Source organism: Protopterus annectens, chromosome 3.part1, assembly GCF_019279795.1.
Source record: "Protopterus annectens isolate FY-2018-M chromosome 3.part1, PAN1.0, whole genome shotgun sequence".
Taxonomy (NCBI): Eukaryota; Metazoa; Chordata; order Ceratodontiformes; family Protopteridae; genus Protopterus; species Protopterus annectens.
In genome coordinates, this window is record NC_056732.1 from 1,510,442,458 (window position 1) to 1,510,466,409 (window position 23,952).

The window sequence follows — 23,952 nt, forward strand, 5'->3', positions numbered from 1 at the left end:
TGAGAGGTCTAGAAAAGGAGCTGATACAAATTTACCATTGTTTCTATGTTTATTTACAGTTTCTGTAAGTGATAAGAGGGCAGGAGTGGTACTGTGAGGGATGGAATCCATGTTGTGAGTTAGTAAGTAGGTTGTGGGTGTTGAGGTGGTCCATAATTTGCCTATGTATGGATCTTTCCAACATTTTGGTGAGAGCTGAGAGGATAGCGATGGGGCGATAGTTAGATAGGTCTTTTGAGGTGCCGCCTTTGTGGAGAGGAATTACATAGGAGATTTTCCAGATATCGGGAACAGTTTTTTCAGCTATTAATCAGTTAATAAGAATTGTTACAGGATAAGCTATGGCCTCTTCAGCTATTTTCAGAAAGTTTGCTGGAAGATTATCTGCTGCTAATGTAGTGGGTTTCAATTTTTTTAGCAGTTTTTAATGCCATTTCGACAACACATAAAGAGCGAAATTCAAAAACAGTGAAACCCCAGGTCACCGATTTTTTTTCCCTAGGGAAAAAATCGTTAGACCAACAATACACAACACACCAGTTAAAACATTTCAAAGTGGGAGGCTGTGCCCCCCACACCCCCCATAACTAAATATACCAACTCTGAGATCGCACTGCAGTGGGGTAAAGGACAATGTCACGGCTCAGGCCAAGTGATTTTTTTTCCCTAGGAAAAAAATCACTGACCTGAGCTTTCACTGTTTTTAAATTTCACTCTTTATGTGTAGTTGAAACAGCATTTGCTGTAATGCCGTTTCAACAATATACTATAGACCCAAATATCTGTTGAACTGTGTAGCTATGCTATCACTAGTGTTTGCAGTGGTGGTGGTGGGGGGGGGGGAGTTCTAACTTTTCCAGGTAATAGGATGTTGTTGATGGCTGAACAGAATTTTTGAGGGTTGTGTAGATGTTTTTTCTGTATGTCATAATAGTAGTGGATTTTGTTTAGTTTGAATGCCTTTTTGATTTTGTTTCTGAGTTCCAGGTAAGATGTTTTGAGAGCTTAAGAGCCAGATCTATGCCAGTCAGTCCACGTTTTATCCCGAAGTTTCATTAGGGACCTGGTTTCTTTGGTAAGCCAGGGTGCATAGTTAGATTTGACCCTTATTGTTCTAGCTGGGGCAAAAGAGTTTAGGATATTCAAGAAAACAGTGTTAAAATAGTGGACAGGTTCATTAAGGTGGAGGGTTTTGAGTGGTTCCCATATACAAGTTTTTAGGGCTGAAATGAATTGGTTAAGATTAAAATTTGTTTTATTTCTTATCAGGTGGCAGGTAGTTTGTTTGGCTTGATAGGTACGGAGTTTCAGCATAAAGGCAGGACGATGGTCACTCAGGGTGTCTGGTAAGCAACCAGAATGATAGGAGTGGGTTGGTCTATTTATGAGGATCCAGTCTAGAATTGACTCACGCTTGGAAGTTTTGTCAATCCTAGTTGGTGACTGAATAGTTTGACTAAATCCATACAGGTTTATGTGATTGGTAGGATTGTTTGCAGAACATGTTAACCAGTCTATGTTAAAGTCTCCCATGATAATTGTTTCATGCGAGAAAGTGTTTATGCCCCAGTTAAGTAGGTTTTCTATAGTAGGGATATTGATACCTAGTGGGATTTAGCAGCCGATTATATTAATAACTTTTCTGACTTTGATTTTTAATCTGGTCAGTATGATTTCGGCTTTGTCAAGAGAGGGGGTGGGTATTTCAAGAGTTTCTATACTGAGTTAATTTCTGAACAATATAACAACTCTGCCACCTTTTTTGTTTTGTCTATCTTTGCGTAGAATACTATAACCAGGTGGTAGGATATCATTATTTGTAATATTGGGCTTTAGCCAAGTTTCAGTTAAGAGAACAACAACAGGGTTATAGAGGGAGAGGGTGGCATGAAGTTCATGAACTTTATTTACAATGCTTTTTATATTGATGTTTAACAGTAAAAGGTCTGTGGGTTTCCTTTTGGATAGTAAAGTATTATCGCAATGAGCTGGGGAGATGTTAAAAGTGAGTCTTCAGTGTCAAAACATTTGAAACTCATGAAAAAGCTATTTTGTCCTTAATTAAGCCAAAATAATCCTGTTCATGTTTCTCATCAAATATATAACTGTTATTTCCATAACTGGTTTATCATTCATGGACTGGTTTTCTTTGTGAAGTATCTTCAGTTAGCAAGCAAGTAAATTCTACCTGCAGTATTTGCCTTGTGACAGTACTTACTGTAATCCCTCTGTCTCCACAAGCTGTCATACTTTTATTTTTTTTATCCATTCACCTTTGTATTCCAGTCTTCTTATTCACTGCTAATCCTTTCTTTATACATTGTATATTTCAAAAGACTTTATGATGCCCAAGTACTTTTCTGCAGTAGTAACTACTTTTACTTTTTTTCAATTCCATAACTTAATCTGTAGAAACTGTCATTCTTGTCTCACTCATTTCCCACAATTTATGTAGACATCCTCTTTCAGCTTATTCGTGCCTCTGCTCAATCATATGCATTTCCCTGTCCTCCCTTTGGCACCCTAACAAGGCGTGTACCTTTCTTCAAGCAAATATCAATTTTCTTCATCAGCACCATTTTGTGATCAGTAAAGTAGTCTAAGCACAACTATCACTCACTGCATTGCATATCACATTCTCTTATTTTTTTTTTAATTCATTATCTATTTATAATAATGTGTACCATACTTTTATACCATTTATTCTTAATTTCTTTCTAGAGGTATCACAATTGTTTCTCATTTCTCACTAATATTACTGGCATATCTCTTGCTGTCCAGATTTAAATTCATCAGTATGCAAATACATTTATTTAACTGGTCATTCATATCCCAGATCTCATCCTACCTTTTGACATATCCATTCTTAAGACTCACTTTTAACATCAGTCAGGAGACCATACATACAAGAAGTTGTTTCAAATGTAAGTAATTATTGTGCTGTAGTTGTAAGGTGAGAAAAAATTGAATTTCTTCATTTTCATAGTGACCTTTTTAAATAATCTTTCTTAGTTCTTTGACCATTTCAGTGTAAAAATAATTGCAAGCCTAGCCTGGGTTGAACATGCACACTAATTATCGTATACAAAGAGACCCTTTACTTAGTACACTGGCTAACTTCACCAAGTACTTTCTGAACATTTACACTGGTTAATTTTGCCATGTGTTAAGCTTTGTATTTATTTTCAAGCATGAAGTCTGACATTTTTGTTCACAGATTTTGCATATTAAATTCTATACTTATATTCATTTTTAATCATCAAACATAAGTTTTCATATACACTTTAATTTTGCTTTTTATAAGATGATTAATAAATATATCATAGCCCACAAGCATAGACTTGAAAGAAAGTAATGTATTTTCAAACTTCACAGGAGCAGAGATGTTATAAAAATAGCATATATGCAGATTTTGTAAGAATTTTCAAACCTTTAGACTGAAATAAAGGCACTGGTTAACTTCACCAGTTGCTTTCTAAACAAACAGAATGGTTAATTTCACTGTTGTTGTTGTGTCTTTCGGCTTATCCCGGTTAGGGGTCGCCACAGCGGAACTCCGGTCCACTAATGTTTAGTAGTGGATTTTTATGTGCCGAGTTACCAGCCCTGATGCACAACCTTCAACGAAGGCACACCCATTCACACATGCCTCCACACTGAAGACGTTCTAGCTGAGAATCGAACGCGACAACGTCTTGCTGTGAGGCGACAACGCTACCGCAGCACCACTACCGCGGGTCGGTTAATTTCACTGTATACTGTTAAATTCTAGTTTTATGTTCATTTTTGAACATAACATTTTTATGCAGTAATGCTGCCTACTTCCAAAATTATTAATGATAGAGCATAGTTCACAAACTTTACAGATATGGAAGGGTGAGATATATTTTTCAAACCTTTTACAGGTATTATAAGATCAATAAATGCAAGAGACATCAAGTGCCTGGTTGATAAACTCAGCTTTAATCTCATGTAAACTTAACCAAGCAACAAAAATGTCATTTGTATTAATTTGCATAATCATTTTTTTTACCTGAATCTCTAGTTATTGGCAATGCATCTTAAATTAGCATAGTTGCAGTCCCAACTTCAGTCAGCAGGTAAAAAGAAAATAATTTAACATGTATTGAAACTTTGTAGGGGTCTCCATACTTTTAGATTTAAATAGCTTAATTTTGACATTCTTATTTTCGTCAAGTCTAACAGTTCAGTCTTCCAAATATATTTACTAAGTCCTCCTGCCCTTTATAGATTGTTTTGTCCATATTCATGGGCTCCTTCCAACCAGCTTGATTTTTGGTTTAAACATGTCAACAGCAGTAGCTTCTTTTCTTAATAACCAAGAAAGAAAACCAGTGGAGGAACTCTTCTATACCTGTTGAGTTTTAATGCATGTGTGGCATTAAAGATGTTTAGAATGTTTCATAGCTTAGCTTAGTCCTAGGCTAACTGCCGTTGTCTGCCCTTTTAAGCATAGCTAATTACCCCTGGGGAAAATCAAACCCTGCACCTTGTGGCTGGAAGGTAAACACCTTAGCCATTATACCAACATCCCCTGCAGTTTCAGTTCCCTTGTTACTTATGAATACTAAGGACATATGATCACAGTAGATTGCTAGGCTAATGGCTTAAGAGCCCTTACAAGTCTAGCCCATTTTTATGCAGATTTTACCCAGTTTTCTTTCCCTAAGGGAAAGATAACAAGGGTCAGCAAGTGGGATTTTGATAACTTTTAGAGACTGCCTCTATCCATAATGGACATGGGTGCCACCCCAAGAGTGAATTTGCAATTTCCCATCCGTTGGTCCAGATCGTGCTTTAAGTTGGTCAGGGAAGGGCTCTATTTCACATGAATAGGAAGCCTATTCCAGAGGAGGGCCAGTCTCTGGGAAACATTTCTGTCTCTTCAGCATGATCTTTTTGTGCCGGAGATCAAGTTTAGATCCTTGGAGCAGGTGACCCTCGTACAGTTAATTTTGTGACTTAGACTGGGTCACAGACTGCCTTATAGGTGAGGCATAGATCCCCCCCTCAGTAATCTGTAGGAAACTAAGTAAAGTGATAGGGCTTTTAATTGGTCCACATAGGACATGTTGGTTATACCCCGTATTTTCTGATGAGAAACCTCAGAGAATGCTCCAACTGTTGCAGTTGTCTGTTGAGGTACATGCCGAAGGGTGCTTACTTGATTGGTGTACTTGATTAATTGTCTGATGAGGGCCGAGTACAGTGGTACTATGACATCCTTAGTTCTGGATACCATGCTGTTACTTAATTATTTGATTTCCCAAAATGTAGTGTAATGCATTTCTTCACATTCAGTTTGAGCCATGGCTGTGACACCAGTCATTAGTGTGTGTCATTCCTTTCTGTAGGGCATCAACATCGCTTGAGTGTCAATGATTGCCCCCAGCTTGCAGTACATCACTAAATGTGGTTATCCAAAGGCCATCTACAGTTGCCTTGATAAGTATACCCCAGACATAAGGTTGCCCAGCACTGACCCTGTAGTACTCCACTGTTGACTGACCTCTTGCTGGATGTGGATTCCTCCATTCTAGTAACATGTGTCCTATCCATTAGCTATTTGGCTGTCCATCTGGTGATGTAGGGTTCTGTGGCAAATTTTGTAAGTCTATCTATAACATCCAAGTGGGTTATTCTGTCAGATGCCTTGGCCAGGTCAAGGCAGGCAGTATGCACTTTCTTACCCTCATCCATGGCCTTGGTGAATTTCTCAAAGAAGTCCATCAGATTGAACAGGCAGGACCTGCCCTTGACGAAGCCGAACTGGGTTGGGTCTAGAGTCTAGTGATTTCCTATGTCCTTGTTAATCATGTCAAATAGTATCCTTTCTATAGCCTTGTATATGAGGCTAGTCAGACTTGTGGGTCAGTAGTTTCTTGGGTCCATTGATGGTCGCCGTTGTGCAGAGGGATGACTGTTGCTGTCCTCCAGTCTACTGGGACAAAGCCTTTTTGGAGACTGGTTAAGTAGAGATCTGAGTGGATCCACTAGGTCATGTTTCAAGCTGTTTAATAGGCACCCTAGGATTCCATCAGGGCCCATTGATGTCATGTTTCTAGCTTTAGAAAGCGCAGTGATTACCTGTTCTTTTGTGGTAACAAGCAAAGGAATAGTAGGGAGTATTTCTTGGGGAGTGGCTGCAGGTGATGAGGGCTTGAAATTTGAGCTGACTTTATTGGCCAGCAAGTTTGCTATTTCTTTTAGACTAGTGGCAACAGGTGCAGACCATCTCTGGCAAAGCAGCATTGTCTGTGGGAGATATGAAGAATACTTATGTGCATGTACCCATTCAAAAGAATTTTGTGCAGTACATCAGGTTTACAGTGGGGTAGTCAAATTCCTAATTCTTTTCTTTGTCCTTTGGCCTTTCTGTTGTACATGTGGTTTTCATCAGATATATTGCACCAGTTTCTGCTCACCTGCAGTTGATGGGGGATCTTTGCTTATCCTTATTTGACCAATTGCATGACACAGGTGTGTCACAAAAAAAAAAGTTACAATGGACACACAGCTCCACCATTCACAGCTTGCTGAGCCTGTGGACGCTTCCAGAAATGAAGAATTGCTTGGATACAGTCTTAGATACAAGAACATGCAGCATGTCTGTCCCAAACCAAATTTTCTTGAATAAACCACTTATTTCTGCTTAACTCCCAGATAGCTTAGGATGGATGGCACAAGTAACTCAGGAAGAATAACATAAACCACATAAACATGAAAGAGATAATAGCAGTCAGCCAGTATGGCAACACTTGAATAATCACAATCATAAAAATATGAAAAATGTTTTATTGCATGCAGTAAGTGCTTTCACTGAATAGCTTCATCAGACCATGGTCTGAAGAAGCTATTCAGTGAAAGTGCTTACCGTATACAATAAAATGTTTTTCATACTTTTATGATCGTGATTATTCAAATGTTGGCATACCTGCTGACTGCTATTGTTATTCTGTTTATTGGGACTTATTCTTGTTTTACCAGCAGTCACACTATATTCCTCCTTGGGACGGTAATATTAGTATTTTTTATGAAAGAGATAATGACTATCCACAGTGTTGTGCCATTCCATGCAGTTTGTTGAGCTCAGGCCTAAGCATATTGAAAATGTTCAATATCTAAATAATGGGAAATTTGGAAGCTAGGAGGGAAAAATCTACTAAACATCTGGAAGGTTTTATTTAACAGTATTTTAAGAGGAGGAGAAGCACAAAACAAGTGGTGGCTGTAATACCTAAAGAGGGTAAAGACCCATCAGGTTCAGCTTCATACAGCCCCATTCAATCCTAAACCATAATTATAAAGTGTTTATGTCTGTAAAATGGCTAAAAGAATGGCAAATGTGATGCCAAAATTGATAGGCATGGATCCGTGTGGTTTTGTGTAGGGGAGGCAAACATTTGACAATATTAACAGAACATTGATGATGCAGAGGGAAGCTGAAGTTAAGAAAATGCCAACGTTGGTGGGTCTGGATGCAGAGAAAGCATTTGACATAGTAAGCTGGGAGTTTATGAGCAGGGCAATAAAAGCATTTGCATTCCCTGATAAAATTATAAGGTTGACTAGGAGGATATGTGAGGGATCGGAGGCAAAAAATAAAGTGGGTGGGTTCCTCTCTGATAATTTCTATTTGTGCAGAGGAACCAGGTAGGGGTGTTCTCTTTCCCCTTTGTTATTTGCACTATTTTTAGAACCATTGGCAAAGAAAAGAAAGTAAGACTGGAGAACGTGCTTTTTCAGCTTCATATGCAATGAACATGACTGATGGGATTAATGTAACGGATCTGGTGCAGACAGTTAATGTAATGGGAAATGTTGTGAATGATACTTCTATAACCAAATCATTAGCTATTGTAAATTTATCGGATTTGTCTTTAATCATGGAAGCAGTGAATGTCCTCCTAAAAGGCACTAAGTTTGTCCCAGCTTTTCTTCCTACACTTGCGGATGTGTTGGGGGAAGTTAAGAAATTTTGCAGGAAAATGCATTTGAGGGTATTTTTTGCAAGTAAAGGGCAAAATGAAGTTCAAGCGGATTCATGTAATGATGTTATGGAGGACTCACTGCTAAACATTTCAATTCATGAAAATCCATTTCTGGACTGGGACAATGATGTGGACTTGGAAATTAACAGTGACTCTGATATGTCTGATGTTGGAAATGTTGCTTTTTCTACTGGGTATGGTAAATTGAGTGTACCCAAGATGCCTGTTGTAAGTTCATCTGTACCCCCTAAAATTTCAAATGCAGTTAATGTGTTTGAAAATGCACTGTGTAAACAGATAGAAGTCGCTTATAGCCAGTTTGTAAAAAATGTAAGAGTTTGGAATTTTATTAGGGAACAATGGCTTTAAAGCAGCTACGTGGTCTAACTGCAAAATATGTATTTACACAAGCTAACCAGGGGGGAATTGGGACATAATGGCAAGAAATGACTATAATTGTATGTTTTTTGATTTGTTATCTGATAATACAGTGTATAGAAAATTGCATTCTAATCTAGTAAAGGAATTTAATGAGGGTTTGTTAGAACTATTGGAAAGGGGAGGGAGGCTTGGATTTTTTGGTTCAAAAGATGTTAAAAAACTTTATGTCAAGAATCCTAAGGATGCCAATTTTTTTGCAATCCCTAAGTTACACAAAACATTTACTAAACCCCCTGGGAGACCAATAGTTTCAGAGGTAGGGGCTTTTTTACAAAATATAGGCATCTTTTTGGATTCTCATTTCAAAGCATTTCTTCCTAAAATCCAATCATATGTTAAAAACATAGTCCATGTTCTTGAGAGTGTGTTGGCAAACTTCAGTGGAGTTCGGATTATTATTTTGCTTGTGTTGATATAAAATCGCTTTACACTAACATAAAAATTGAAACGGGATTGGAAGCAATTGTCAAAACTTTAGGAGAGGGCCCCAAAACTTCTTACTTATGTCAGCTTTTGGAGCTTGCTTTGACACATAATTATTTTGTTTTTGAAGAGCAATATTTTCTGCAGTTAGAGGGAACAGCAATGGGGGCAGTGTTTGCCCCATCTTATGCCATATTATTCATTGCCTTTTTTGAAAATGTGTTCATTTATCCAACAAGTTTTGTTAAGAATAATGTGGTTATGTTCAAGTGTTTTATTGATGATTTGATTTTTGTATGTAGGGGGAATCAAGGGGAATTTGAAATTTTCATGAGTACACTTAGTCAGAATTCCTTTGGTTTAGAATTTACATATAGAACTAATAACAAAATTATGCAATTTTTGGATGTGGAATTTTATGTAGATGTTAATGGGAAGTTGAAATATAGGCCATTTCACAAATCTACTGCTGCAGATAATTTTTTGGAAGCTAGCAGTGCAGATCCTTTGCATTTGATCAAATCTTTGCCCTATGGGGAGTTTAAAACCCCCATGACAAATACCTCTGATCAGAAGGTTTTGGAAAATGAATTTATTTTGGTCAGGAATAGATTGTATAAGAGGGGGTATAAGGAAGCTTACATACAGGCAGCTGAAGACAAAGTTAGGGGAGTGGTTAATAAGAACAAAAGGGATAGAAGTTCTGATTTGAGAGGTGCGAAGGCTCATCAGAAAATTTGTCAGGGTAATTGTCAGAAAATTCAGGAGATTCAGGAAGTGAGACAAAAAGTAGAACCAATATTTTACGTAACTAAATCCCCCCCTTTCAGATACAATAAAAAAGTTGATTGAGAAGTTATTGCCAGTAATTTACAGGGATGAAATAGTGGGAAGTGTATTTCCTGAAAAAAATATTTTCTCTTATGGCCGATTCAGCAATTTGAGAGAATTATTGAATCAGAAAGAACAAAGCACTGTGGGGAAAAGGCTGGGGGTGTACCCCTGTGCCATGTGTAAAGTGTGTAAAAGAATAAAAAATGTGGATGGTTGGGTGATTAATGGAAAGCAGTTTTGGATAAAAAATTAGTTTAAAGGTGACTTGTGGGGTAATGTACATTATTGGATGTGGATGCACACCCAAGATGTGGTACATAGGACAAAGAGAAAAATGAAGTTAAGAATATTAGAACATTTGAGTGTTGTTAGAAATTGAAGAATGGAAAGTCCTATAGCCCAGCATTTTTGTTCTGTTCATGGGGGAAGTGCTGACAGCCTTTTCTTCAGTGTCCTGGCTTAACCTTTTGGATGTCAAAATATGGGGGGAGACGTAGATTATTAAGGTTAGAAACCAAACTTATAGTGAATATGGGAACCCTGTTTCTGCACAGATTAAACATGGAAATAAATTGGGATATGTAAGTGAGTAATAAGTAGTGATGTGAAAGTAAATAAACAAGGAAATGGCATGAAATATCAATAGCAGGGCAAAGTGCAATATTCAAACAAAATTGAAAACTTAAACTGGAATAACTATGTAGTACATCAATTAATTATGTATTAGTAAATTGTCTTATTGTATAGAATATATTTTTAAAAATATTGTATAAGTGTGTATTTCTTTTTATGTTTTTTTTGTGACTTTCTATTTGATGAGTGGTAATTTTGTACTAATTGTTATATGTTAATTGAAAGGTATTAACACATTAATATGGATGGGATATAAAACGAATGCCTGAATCACACTGTGTTATTCCTTGAAGGCTTATATAGCCAGAAGAAGTATGAAATAAAGAAAAAGCAGCTTTATCCATTTGCTTCCTGACTTCAGTTTTTTTTTTTTTTGAGGAGTATTCCTAGTCCCCTGTGAGGGTTTGTTGGTTTATCTGAAAGAAAATAAGAGACTCTGAAGTTCAAGGATATAATTGGTATGGTAGTCAAGAAAAGCTAGCTGTATGTGCAGATGATATTATTTTAGACCTAATAAAACCAGAAAAGGATGTTACAGTGTTGTGGAACATTTTTTAATATTCTCAACATTATCTTTTTTTTTTTAAACACGAAACATCTTTATTAAATTATCACATATGACATAGGCAATCATACATTTATGTAAATGAAAACAAACCATAGCGGCATAATCTTAGTTGCAGCATTTTACATCACAAACCATATCGACATAATTCCAGTTGCCTAGCTATAGTTAAGCCCTGCTGAGTCTAATTATGGTGGCTGCCAAAAAAAGCAATTACTAGAAGAAAAAATCAACTGGAATTGGGATCTTTAGAAAAGGGTAGGAGCAAATTACATAGCGAAAAAATGGGAATTGTGGGAACAATTTGCAGAGGAGGAACAAGATTTTAAAGAAGGCAGGATCTGAATGAGCTATATAATGTTTGACTGACAAGGACTGGATAGATTATAAAGTGATGTATAATGTTTGCAACTACATTTATGTCAGCTTGGTTTATGATGTGTAATGATTGCAACTAAAATGATGTCAATATGGTTTGTTTTCATTTGCATAAATTTATGATTGCCTATGTCCTATGTGATAATTTAATAAAGATGGTTTTTGTTTAAAAAAAAATAAAATAACTAAATAATGTGTCTCCTGTTTGTCTCAACTAGTTGAATATGTACTTCACCCCTTGCAGTTTTGGGGTGGGGGATACACAAGACTACTAGGGCCCAATAAATATGTCCTGTTTTGACAGTAAAATATTCAGGGGTGAGGGAACCACATGAGGTTAGATAGGGTAGGGACAGGTACAATAGATTATGATGGGTGTATGCGTTCCTGTTTGTATACATTTTTTATGTGAGAGAGTAACTTGGGGAGAATGTCACTGCCAACAGGAGAAGCAGGTTGCTACTGCAACATGCAGATCAGCCATGATCTGCAAATCAAAGTAGTAACTGAAAGTCTTGAAGCATGCAGGTCAGTTGATAATGAGGTCTTACCTTGTCATGGCTATGTTCCTGAATCACAAATGGGCATATCATGGGAGAAGGGCCTTTCTATGATGAGCTGTATGGCTGTTGCTAGGACCTTTAATCTATTCCCAGGTCAGTGTAATGAGTCACTGTCACTATTAAAGGTAAATGAGGTCAGTATAATGAGTCAATGTCACTATTAAAGGTAAATGGAACATTTCTATTGTAAAGTCTTTACTTAGTCAGAAAATCTCATTTATTCAGGGGTAAATAAACTTCAACGTTAATAATCCAAAATTCCTCTTTTTCTATTTAAGAGTTTATGTATTGTCAGTAAAGCAACAGGTGGTACACTTGCCTTTGGTGTGGAAGGCTGTAAGGCCCCACCTGCTTGAGTTGGTGGCAGCTCAGGTTAATGTAAAAAATGTAAAAAATCCTGTGGCACCTATTGAAAGAAGTAAGAGAAGTTTCCCGATGCCCTGACCAAATGTCCTCTAGTAATATTAGTACCACCTCAGGTCTCCCCTGGAAAGAGACTATTGGCCTAGTTGGACTAACCCGGTCAGCAAAGGATAAATAAAAACATGTAAAATAATTTAAGATCTCACTGCACTTATTTCCTGGCCAGTTCTATAAATCAGAATAGTGTTTTTTTTTTTTTTTTTTGAATTTCTTTTATACAGAGGAGAAACTAGGTAAATATTTGTAGGGGATCAGTAAAGTTTTTGCAGAAGAAGGGGATTATAGTGTGCAGAAAACTGACGGCCTGTTTTATTTATGGGTACAGATCATAAGGTAATAGTCTGGGAAATATAATTATTTTGAGAAGGAAATAGAAGATATAGAGAAAGATAAAGGTATCAGGGATGTATTATAATGGGTAAATGAAATAGTGGAATTAATTAGCAGCGGTAAAGAACATGGAAGTTTGAGACAGACATTTGAGGGAGGATGGGGTTAGAGATATTGTAGCATTTCTTCATGGGGTATCTAGGTTGTTGTCAATAGGGTTTGTAGTTAATAGGTTGAGCACAATTTGTGGTTAATTGGGAATATAAAAGAGGGGTGCTCTTTAATTTACTCTGTCTTTTATAAAGATGCAGTGGCTAAAAGGGTAAACAGATGAGAATAAGTGCGAGGTGGATATTTGTTTGGATAAGTGGCAGTACTACATGTGTAGCATTTGTAGCTAACTTAGTTTTAATATTGAGGGAGAGAATGAGATGGAAGAAATGACTGCTGGTGTTGTGGGAAGAATGTAATTGGGTTTTAATGTACAAAAGAGTAAAGGTTATAGGAAGATGGCAGAGGTGGTAGTTAAGATTCCTCTGGCACATACCTCTGTGCTGTATGTATAATTTGGGGAAGGGACTGCAGTATTTCTTTTTCTTTTAACAGGTTTATTGAATTATCCCTTAAGACATAGGTAAACATACATTTATATAAAATAAACCAAAGCATAATAACGTTCCCAGTTACATACTTTATACATACATTTACATAAAAGAAACCAAACCATAGTAACATGTTCCCAGTTACATACATTATACATGACATATATTATTTTTTAGCTATCATCAGTCCATTACCTAAGTTGCTCACTTCCTTCCTTCCCTTAAACCTCACTGTTCCTCCTGATCATTATTTTGCACGTGTTGTTCACAATTTCCATTTATTTCTATGCAGGCTGCTCCTTTCCTTTTCTAAAGATCCCACTTCCAGTTCTTTTATCTCAGTTGCAAAAGTCAATACTTCAAGTACAATTAGTTTAGACTTTGAGTTACATTTTCTAGTAACTGCTTTTTTGACAGTCACCAGAATTAAACTTAAAAGGCCTTACTATGTCTAGTCAATTCAGATCCTGTGTCCCAGCTAAAAAGAATAATTTCCTTGTTACACCCATTTGCTCAGTCAGTATTTCATAGGATCATAGGAAGTTACTAGGCTAATGGCCGTAGGGCCCTTACAAGCCTAGCCACATTCTAACCTTATTTCAATGATCAGCATGAATCGCCCCTGTCCAAGAGGGATACAGGTGGAACCCCCTGGGTGAATTTACAGTTACCCATCCAATCGTCCAGATTGCGTTTGAAGAGGGCCAATGAGGTGCTCTCTTTGACATGAAATGGGAATCCATTTCAAAGGTGTGGTAACCTCTGGGAGACTAATCTGTCCCTCCAGCAGGTTCTATTAATGTCACATGCCAGGTTACGGTCTTTAGAGCGAATAACCCATGTACCATTTGACTTGCGGATATGCAGCATTTCCAGTAATGCAGGGTCAGAGATGGCAAGGCATAGACCACCTCTGAGTAGCCTGTATGAAACAGAATAAAGTGACACTGATTTCAGATGATCCACATAGGACAGATGCTGAAGACCTTGGATTTTCCTTGTGAGGAACCTTTGTGGTCTCTCCAATTGCTGCATGTACTTAGAAAGGTACATACCAAAAGGGGTGTTGTACTCAATTATTGGCCTGATGAGGGAAGAGTACAGAGAGGTTAAACTTCTTTTTTTCTAGATGCAGTGCCCTTGCTTCTGAGAGAGTACTCTGTTAGGAATTTTTGAAATCTGCCAACTCATTCCACTCCCAAAACATATGTTTCCACTTACTTCTTTTTTCTCCATCACACATTCATCATTTGCCATTTACCTGAGGATACTTTCTTTCAAGTCTTAGGGTATAAATATACCTAATCAAACCATTCCAAGCTAAAATCTCAAATCTTCTGGACTTTGTTGCATACTTGGAAGATATACATATGTCCTCCCATTGTTTCCTTGTAAATTGCTTATCCAGTCTCTCTTTCCAAGCTTTTATAACCTCCTCTGATTGATTCCTTTTATTATCCTGCAATATTTTGTATGCCTACTAATTATCCATTTTTTAACAGCAGCTTCTGTTCTAGCTTCAGCTAAAAACTCTACTAGAGCAGGTCTTTCACTTAGGATACCCTTATCCCTTTCTGTTTGCCTATACTCTGATATCAATCCCTGGTAGGGAAGGCAGTCTCTAGTCTGCAGTCCAGCTGTCTTCTTGGCCTCTTCCCATTCTGTTACCTTTCCCTGTCTAGTTATTTGCTCCCAATGCTTTAGTTCCTTTGCAAGTTTTTTTTTCATAAATTAGAGTCCCCTATTACCTACCCCTAATTGCAGTTATATCTATCGGCAAAATCTCCTTTCTCCATTCTCGTGCTGTTTTCAGAATACTTTCTGCCATACCTGTCAGCTGTCCAGAGTTTTGCCTCATATTTTTGGTCTGTTCTTCAAAAAAACTTTTTTTTTTCTGGTAAATCTCTGAGGATTAAAGTCACAAAATAAAGACATACATAGACTTCTTATCCTTCAGAGAATACATGCTAACGCAAATCCTGTTAAACTGTCAACTTTTTAAGTTTGTAAGAGTAATATTTAAAATATGTCCCTATTTTTGGGCCTTTGTCCTCCCATAATGTTAGGTTTTGTCCAGATTTCTTGCACTAAGAAGTTAAGATGTATGCTTTCTGCTACTTTATGAATATACTATTCTGTATGACTTTTGTTATTCTTTTTATTTCTTAAATTTTCCCATTTCATCATCATCCCTTTCCACTTTGAGTTATAGCATTCTGCTTGTGTTATGTATACGCCTGACCTGTATATAAAACTAAATGAACTAAAAACATTTTCACTGCTTGTATCTTGCTGTCCATATCCGTAAACAAGAAATACCAGTTTCTGAATTTTTGTAGTATCTTTTGTTTAGCCTCTTCCCATACATCATTAGGTGCCACAACATAAGCCTTTTTAATCCATACACTTAATTTTATCTTGTCTCCATAAATATGGGCATTGCTGAACCAATTCATTTGTGAGTACATAATTTACAGCTATAGCCTTTGTTTTATCTTCATTAATTTTATATCCTGGAAAGACTTACAGTTGTCTTAAAATGTTTAACAACATTGAAATATCCTTTTCTGGTTTTATCAGGTATAAAAGTTAATCATTTGCAAGTAAAGCCAACTTTTCTTGATTACTATACCAATTATATCCTTGAATTTCTGAGTCGTTTGTTTTCTTTGTCAGTGGCTTTAAATATAACAAATAAAGGTAAAAGAGGACACTTCTGTCTCTGTTCAGACACAGTTTATCAGAGAGGAATCCCCTCACTTAAATTCTTGCCTCTGATCCCTCATATATCCTCCTAATTAACCATATTATTGTAACAGGCAATGCAAATGCTTCAGTTGCCCTGCTCATAAAATCCTAGGTTACTCTGAATGCTTTTTCTGCATCAAGACCCACCATCAACAGTGATATATTCTTACATTCGGCTTCGCTGTGGATCATCATTGCTGTATTAATGTCAAATATTTGTCTCCCCTCCACAAAACCAAACTGAATCATATCTATCAATTTTGGCAACCCCTTTGCCATTTTTAGCGATTGCAGATATAAACAGTTTATAGTAATGGTTTAAAAATAAAATGGGTTTATGTGAAGCTGGGTCTCATCGTTCTTTACCATTTCTAGGTATTAAGCCACCACGGCTTTCTTCCAGGATGTTGGTGCTTTCCCTTCTGTTAAAATACTGTTGAACAAAATCTTACAGATCTTTATAACTTTCTTTCCTCCTAGCTTGCAAACTTTCACAGGAATATCATCTGTTTCCTGCAGGTTGATTATACATCATCATTTTTATACCACCCTCTCCTATCTTAACTGTTAACTATGGAGCCTCATCCACCCCTAACCTTGGCATACTTAAGTCTTCTGTAAATGTTTCCATTTGTGCTCTTTCTTGATTTCCACATTTCTCTGCTCTATACACATTTTCATAAAATTTCCAAAATATCTCTAATACCTCTAGAGAATCTTTGGTCATTTTTCTTGTTATAGGCTCCCTAAGTTTGGCAACAACACTTTTTGTGTTCTGTTGCCTAAGTTGTGCTAAAAGTTTTTGTGCTCTGGAGTTATTATCAAAAATACGGTTGCAGAACCTCAATCTTTCTAAACTCTTACATATTATTCAGATGCTCCATTGTTTTTTCTTTAGCCCTCTACAGTTGTGCCCCTTCTTATCCTGAGAGATTCCCTTTATTCTGCAATACTTTAACCTTTGTCCACCCCTCCAAATAATTACTATACCTTCTTAACCATGTTTCTTTTTTCTTGTATTTCTACTGAATTTTTAAATTCACTTTCATTTTATCCCACTCACTAGCTAAAACTTCTGAAGAAATTTCTGTCTTTCCTAATAACTCTTCAATAATTTCCACTATCCATTCCTTAAATTTCTCTCTTTTTAATGGGTAGGTGGGGAAGAGCCTGTGTCTCATTTTCACTTTATTTACCCTGCATTTTTATTTTAGTTATTATTGGCGAGTGATCTGAAATAGATATTGGATGTGTGTCGAAGCTTTCAAGTAAATGCACATATTCCTGTGAAATATAATTTCTGTCTAGTCTGGTCCAATTATTGTAGCTTGGGGAATAATATGGAAATTCTCTCCTAGTTCCTAATACTGAAGTGACGTCTTCCATACCAAATAGTTTATCATAAATTTCTCTGGAAATCTACCCTCTTTTGTTATATTTTCCCTTCTAGGTCTCCCAGATACATCCTTAGTATTGCAAATCAAGTTCCAGTCCCCACCTGTAAGTAATATTATGTGCATAAAGCCAATTTAATGTGCCTTTCCAAGCACCTGCAGCAATTGGAGAGACCAAGTCTTCAGCATGTTTCCTGTGTGGATTGTCTGAAATCACTGTCACTTTATTCTGTTTCATACAGACTACTTGGAGGCAATCTCTGATCTTTACTTAGTTACTTTTGTTTTCTTTTAGTTGTCCTTCTAAACATTATTGACACAAAGTGGGATAAATGCTTTTCAATTCACCTACATGTTTAACAAGTCAACAAAAGTCCTGATGTTCTCAACCACATTTTCTTGTAAAGCCTGATTTCACAAATGTGATGGAGGCTTTATAATCTCACATTTATTCACTAGTTTCAGTGTTGCTGGTTGTCTTTCTGTTCATTTCCATCTCTAAACACTAGACTCTAGTTAAAGTCCCAGGTATTCCCGACTCTTCTGTTCAACTCTTGTACCTTTTTCTCTCTCTCAAGCATTTTTCTTTGGAACATTGGAAATGGTTTCACTGGCAAAGTCTCTTCATAAACTTTGTTGTCAGAAGAATGAGAAGCAGAGTCCCCTTCAGTTTGATGTCTCACTTTTTGTTGGACAAACACCTCCTTAACCTGTTCTATATCAAAAATCTATTTGATCCTCCAGGAAAAATATCTTGAAGACAGCTGGATACAACTGCTTCTCAACATGATTACTGGGATACATTTTCTTCTCTTCTGCTTGGTGTATGGTGAATAATTATTTCCCACAAACACTCTACTGTTCCAATTTTGTCACAGTTTTGTCAGGATTGACTCTTTCTGTTGCTATGATTGCATCTTTAGAAATACAAGTTTTAGCTGCTTTCTCATGGCCATGTACTTGATGTGCCCTTTCAGCTAACAAATCCTTCTGTGGAGAACCAGTCCAGTTGTTTATTTGTGCTTTCATAAAGTTAATATAGTCTGTCCCTTCCAGTTTCTCTAGTTCAGCAGAAAATCTCAGGTTTTCTCTGCATGCTCTGTCCTCTAACTACCATTTTTTGAAACAGCTCCGCTTGAGAAGTCTCATACTCAGCCAGTGTTTTCTTCATTTCAGCCTGTGATTTTTGCAGGTTTATCAGTTTATCAGAATAGCAGTTTAAAGCTTCTTCCATTTCTTCCAGCCTTTTGTTATTTTAGTTGATATACTCTTAAAGCATTTCATTTATTTTGAATAGCTCTGAGTACATTTTTTCCCTCTAGATTACAGAAAAACATCTCTTGTACCAAAGCTGGCGCTAGTGTTTTCTCTTCACTTTGTCTAGTTGCTTTTCTTACATGATCTCTTAAATTTCTTCTTTGCTGGCATCCAATCAGTCTACTTGCTAGCCAGTAGCTGAATTTTACTAAAGCTGGCAGAATTACTGGCAACTATCTCCCAGTTTCTTTTTTCACACTGGGAGAGCTGAAATTAAGGTGTTGATCAATTTGCAGCCATCTTGGAAGTCGGGACTGCAGTATTGTGTATTTGTTATAAGATATCAGTGCAGAATAGCATTTTTGGGGGAAAACGTTTTGATAGGTTTACTAAGTTATATTGCAGAAGGTTTTATATTAACTTGAAAGACAAGTGAAATTGGCATTAAAGATGTACAGTCGAGCAGCATGGAGTCAAGTTTATTGGGAAGCAAAAACAGAGCTTTTTTGATAAGTGCCATGGATTGTATACCTGGAGTACAGACACTGAGAAGAATTCATGGTGTAGACTGGAGATAACCAGAGGTGTTTACTTTCAAGTGGACAAGGCCATTGGTGGGACACCTTTCAAAAAAGCAGGAGACATGTCTATCATGTATCCCAATTTTACACCCACCCTTGAGACACTGCAAGCATGTGCAGTCTGGACAGTTAGGTCATTTTTTTTTAAATGTAGTATTAAGAAGACTGTCTCTTGTAATTGTTCATTTTTGTCTAATATGTATACCCTGTTTTTAAAGATTAGACAAAATATTTAGCAAGGCATGTTATAGAATAGGCTTTTAGATTAATGCATGTAATATTTTTAATAATAAAAGAAACTATGGTAATTGGATGTAGCACTTGTAGGCTGAATGCATGAAGGAGACTTGCTTGAATACCAGTCTATAGTTTGTATGGGTTTTAACACTTCAAACACATATTTCATTAATAATCTTATCTAGTTGCAGTACATAAAGTGATAAACTATTCCACTAAATATGTTTTCTCTTAACTAATGCCTTTACTTGACTAATGAAATAGGAGCTTCTTTTAAATGCTTTTTTCCTTCCAGACACATCCAGATTTCCCCAAGAAGCCATTGACTCCTTATTTCCGGTTCTTCATGGAGAAACGAGCTAAGTATGCCAAGATACACCCAGAGATGAGTAACCTAGATTTGACAAAGATTTTGTCTAAGAAGTACAAGGAGCTGCCGGAAAAGAAAAAGGTTGGTTATGAAATTCTTTCCATTGAATTCTTATACTGATGTTAGCATTTTATCTGTAAATATTTGACATGTCTCACTGAAACTCTAGTTGCAGTTCAGGTTAATTTAGGAGGCTGACTGTAATCCCAGACAGGCTGACTGCAATCGCAGATTAAACAAATCTAGTAAATTGAATTGATTATTGTCAAGCAGGAATTCCTGTATGTAGTTCTAATAATTGGGTAATATATTGTTAGTGTTGAGGACACTGTACCAATTTGTGTCTTTATCCACATTTTCTATATTTATTATGACATGTATTTGTTTTACTGTAAGTGCCGCTGAAGTAAGACATATTTTAAGTAGGATTCCAGGTGCTGCTAAAACACAGTATTGAATCTGGAGATCTTACAATTAATTCCAGTTAAAGTCGCATTGATCAGCAGATTCTTATTTCAATCTGAAAACAAAAGTCTTTGAGGTAGATATATCCCAGATTCCAGGAAATGGAGATGGGCACCAGATGGGAAATCTGTGTCTTGTTCTACTCCCCTTTCTCAGGCACTGTAGACTAATGGTTAAGGTGCTGTAAACCCAGTACTATTCTGTATTTATACAGCAGCATGATCTGCTAGTTAGAGAGGGAGACTGAAAGCCAGAAGGCTGTGGTTGCTTGTAGATGGTTTAATTGTTATATCACTGGATGCAAAAGCATAATTTTAGCTGCCAGTTACTTTGACTGTGTAGACCAGACTTGTGTATATCTTGTGGTGATTGCTGTATTGTCATCTTGCGAGAATGTTGTGATGGCTGCTTTAAAAAACTTTGGTGCAGAGATCATAGTAATACCCTGCTACCAGCTACTGTGGACTAATATAGCAAACTAGCTGTCAGTCTCAGGGGGACAAATCATTGAAATGAAGAAAGGACTGCAGAAGAATCCTAGCTTTAGTTCAGTCAGATAGTATTAACACATACAATAACCTAATGAGTAACATCATTTTAGTTTTGAACTTGGAAGAGTATGGTTGTGCCCCAGCTTCCAGTTAGTACCATATGGTCTTTACTCAGGTTTCACTGAAATAGGTTGTCTGTCCTTTTCTTATTTTCAAGGCAGGTGATCTGATGGTTTATTTATTTGTAACCAGTTGGTGAACTGATTAAAGACCTTTTTTACCCATCTCCTGGGTCATGTGCCAAAGACAATACAAATGTAAATAACACAAGGCAAAACATAATACAGTCATTTAACATGATTTAAAATAAATGGAAGAAAATGTGGAAATTTACATGGCAATTGAACCTGATATCTAATACCTGCTCTTTGGGGTTATCCTACACTCCTTGAAGTGTAGTTACAACAAGTGGCTCTTAAACGTATTTATTTGACTGCAGTTGATCAGTATCATATGTACTTTAATTGTACAAGCTGGCAGTGGGCTGCAGTTTTTTTTTTCTTTTGCACATTGTAACCATCGAGTTGATATATACAAGTAAAAGAGGTGTGGTTATGCATAAAGGGCTTATCCCTGCAAAAACGGTTTTCTCTTATTTTGCAGATTTGAGTTGTGCTTCTCCTTTTAAGAAAATTGATTAAATATAATTCATACTGTGGTGAGGCAATCTAACTTGGGTAAAACTGCCCTTTGATGTACAGGTTACTAACTTTTAGTAAGAAGATGCGTGCTGTGAGGTTCAAGGATCACATTCCAGTCTAGACTTTGATTCAGAGTGTGGATTTATTTCGCTTCAGTGGCTTATCTTTGTGATTTTTTTCTTCTCAGGCATGATTGTGAAAGACTATATTTTCTTATACTCCATTTGCTCATTTAAACCAATAAAAATATGCAGGAAAACTCCAGAAATGCAGCACCAACACACCAAAATAATTTTAATAACTTTAATTTAGCGGGTTCGTCTTGGTCATAGACTTATTCAGAATAACAACCATTCTGAATAAAGAATTCAGAATGGTTGTTATTCTGAAGAAGTCTATGACCAAGACGAAAGCGCTAAATTAAAGTTATTAAAACTATTTCAGTATGTTGATGCTGCATTTCTGGAGTTTTCCTGCATCTTTTTATTGGTTTGGTTCGTTTATTTGCTGTTCTGACTATTTGCTCAGTTTGTATTCTAGTGATGTTCATACACTCTGAGCAGCTAGCTTTTCAATAGTCTGAGATTGCAGTCTCTCAGTGGAAGAATGAGACTGTTTCATTAATGGTCTTATCTCCAAGTCAGAGTAACTTTGGAATGACACTGTACAAGTAAGGTTGTCTGTGGGGAGTGTAAGCACATAATTATTACTGAGTTAAGAGCATCAAATCATACAAAACTCTACCACAAATGCTTCTTTTGTGGCGGGGGTAAGATCCCTGCCCCATTTTGTAATCGTAATGTATTTTGTGAGTGTAATATAGCACTTCCTGTTAGGAAGCAACTATCGCTGTTTTGCAGGATGTCATCAGTTAGGGACCAAAGTTCGGTCATAGTATTTTGTTCAGGTCAGAATCCATACTGTTTGGAGGAGAACAGGTGGTACTGCTGGATATAGTGAGAGAATTGGGTTAGACTATATTTTCCAGATATTTGCCCAGGGTAGGGAGAAAGGATATTGGGGGATGTGAAAGGGATCTTTTGTATTGGTTTGCTTTAGGAAGGTTTTTCCAAGTTTGTAAGAACACAAAAAACAAATTAACCCATCAAACCTGGAGTGCTGAATGAACAGATCAGATAAAGACCAATAAAGCAGCACTCCCAGAAAGATCTTTTATTATTTAAAAATCTTATAACAACATAGCTTTGAAAGGGGCATTGCCTGAAAGCTTGTTTTCAGAACTTTACTGTTGAATGTTATTGTAGTATTTTTCAGTAGTAAAAGGTGGTTCTGGAACTGTTGTTTCATTGGTTTTCCAAATCTGTGGCATGATGATAGGATATGGAGATGAGGGGAACTACCAACTAAACACTGGTCAAGAAGAGTCCATCTAGTCTTCTCCAACACTAGAGCTTATGTTTTAGGGTCTAGACATAAAAAGATGTTTATATCTAGTTCAGGCTTGAGTCATGTGTATGATAGTGCACCATTAGAAAGTGTGGTCCACAGCCCCTCTTTGGCTAACACATAATCCAGCATGTTTCTGGATTCCCCAGTGCTGGCCTGTCACATGCTTGCCTTTAATGAAGCTTATGCTGACAGATAGTGGGAGTCCTGGAACTCTCTTGCTCTTAGGATCTAATGAGGATTCAGAGGATCTCAATACCACTGCCTCTAAGATGGGAAAGAATAACAAGCTTGCCACCATCCAGATCCCCATTGGATAACACCAGCTTTGATGATACCCTTGGGCTAACAATGAACAGTGTAGACAAGGCTCTGGTCCCTGTCCATTCCCATACAAAGATCTGGTAGAGCTTCTGTGGAATTTGCACTAGGAGCCTTAGATCATTCTGCTTTGGAGGCAGTTGTTAGAGATGGTATCAGAGCAGCTTGGAGGCATCTCACCTGAGTGCTCTCATGGCCCTCCAAAAAGTATGAATCTTTTATAAGGCACCATTTATGTGGGTAGATTTCACTGAACATCCCAATGCTAACTGCTCTATGTTGTCTTCATTCCAGCATGTGTCCGAGAGACTACGGTATTTTGCCATCTTGTTATCAGGTAGGGAACCCAAGAATTCAAAGTTTTGTACTTCTTTTGAGTTTACTTTTCTGAAATATTAAGACTCCTGGCACTCAGCTTGTCATGTCATCTTTCTCATATCCAGTCCCATCTCTTGAGAAGAGTGCTGTAAAAGCCCAGTGACCTGCCTGACTCTGGGCTAAAGGATGATTATAAGACTGTGAGCACAACCTCCACTGTAGTATACCATATAACTTATTATCTGTATTTATTCTCCCACCATCAACTCCCCAGGACCTTCCTGATGACAGCACTACCTATGCTCAGTTGGCTTTATTTCTTCATCAGGGAGCAATCCAGGCTTTCCTGAACTAGGCAGAAGCCTTATGGCCCATTCATTCTTGTCTAGGAAGCCTAATCAGCCCATTAGTTTCCCCTCCTGTCATTGTCAGGTTGTAGGGAGCAGGGTAGATTTATG

General features: G+C 37.1%; 1 protein-coding gene across 1 annotated transcript in view; it reads left to right on the forward strand.

Annotated features, from left to right (window-relative positions):
• Positions 1–23,952, forward strand: part of LOC122797796 (nucleolar transcription factor 1-A-like) — an 892,813-nt gene that overhangs the window by 326,842 nt on the left and 542,019 nt on the right. The window contains exon 5 of the mRNA XM_044066317.1: positions 19,717–19,872. Coding sequence (XP_043922252.1) covers positions 19,717–19,872 — 156 coding nt within the window. The remainder of the gene's footprint in view (positions 1–19,716; positions 19,873–23,952) is intronic.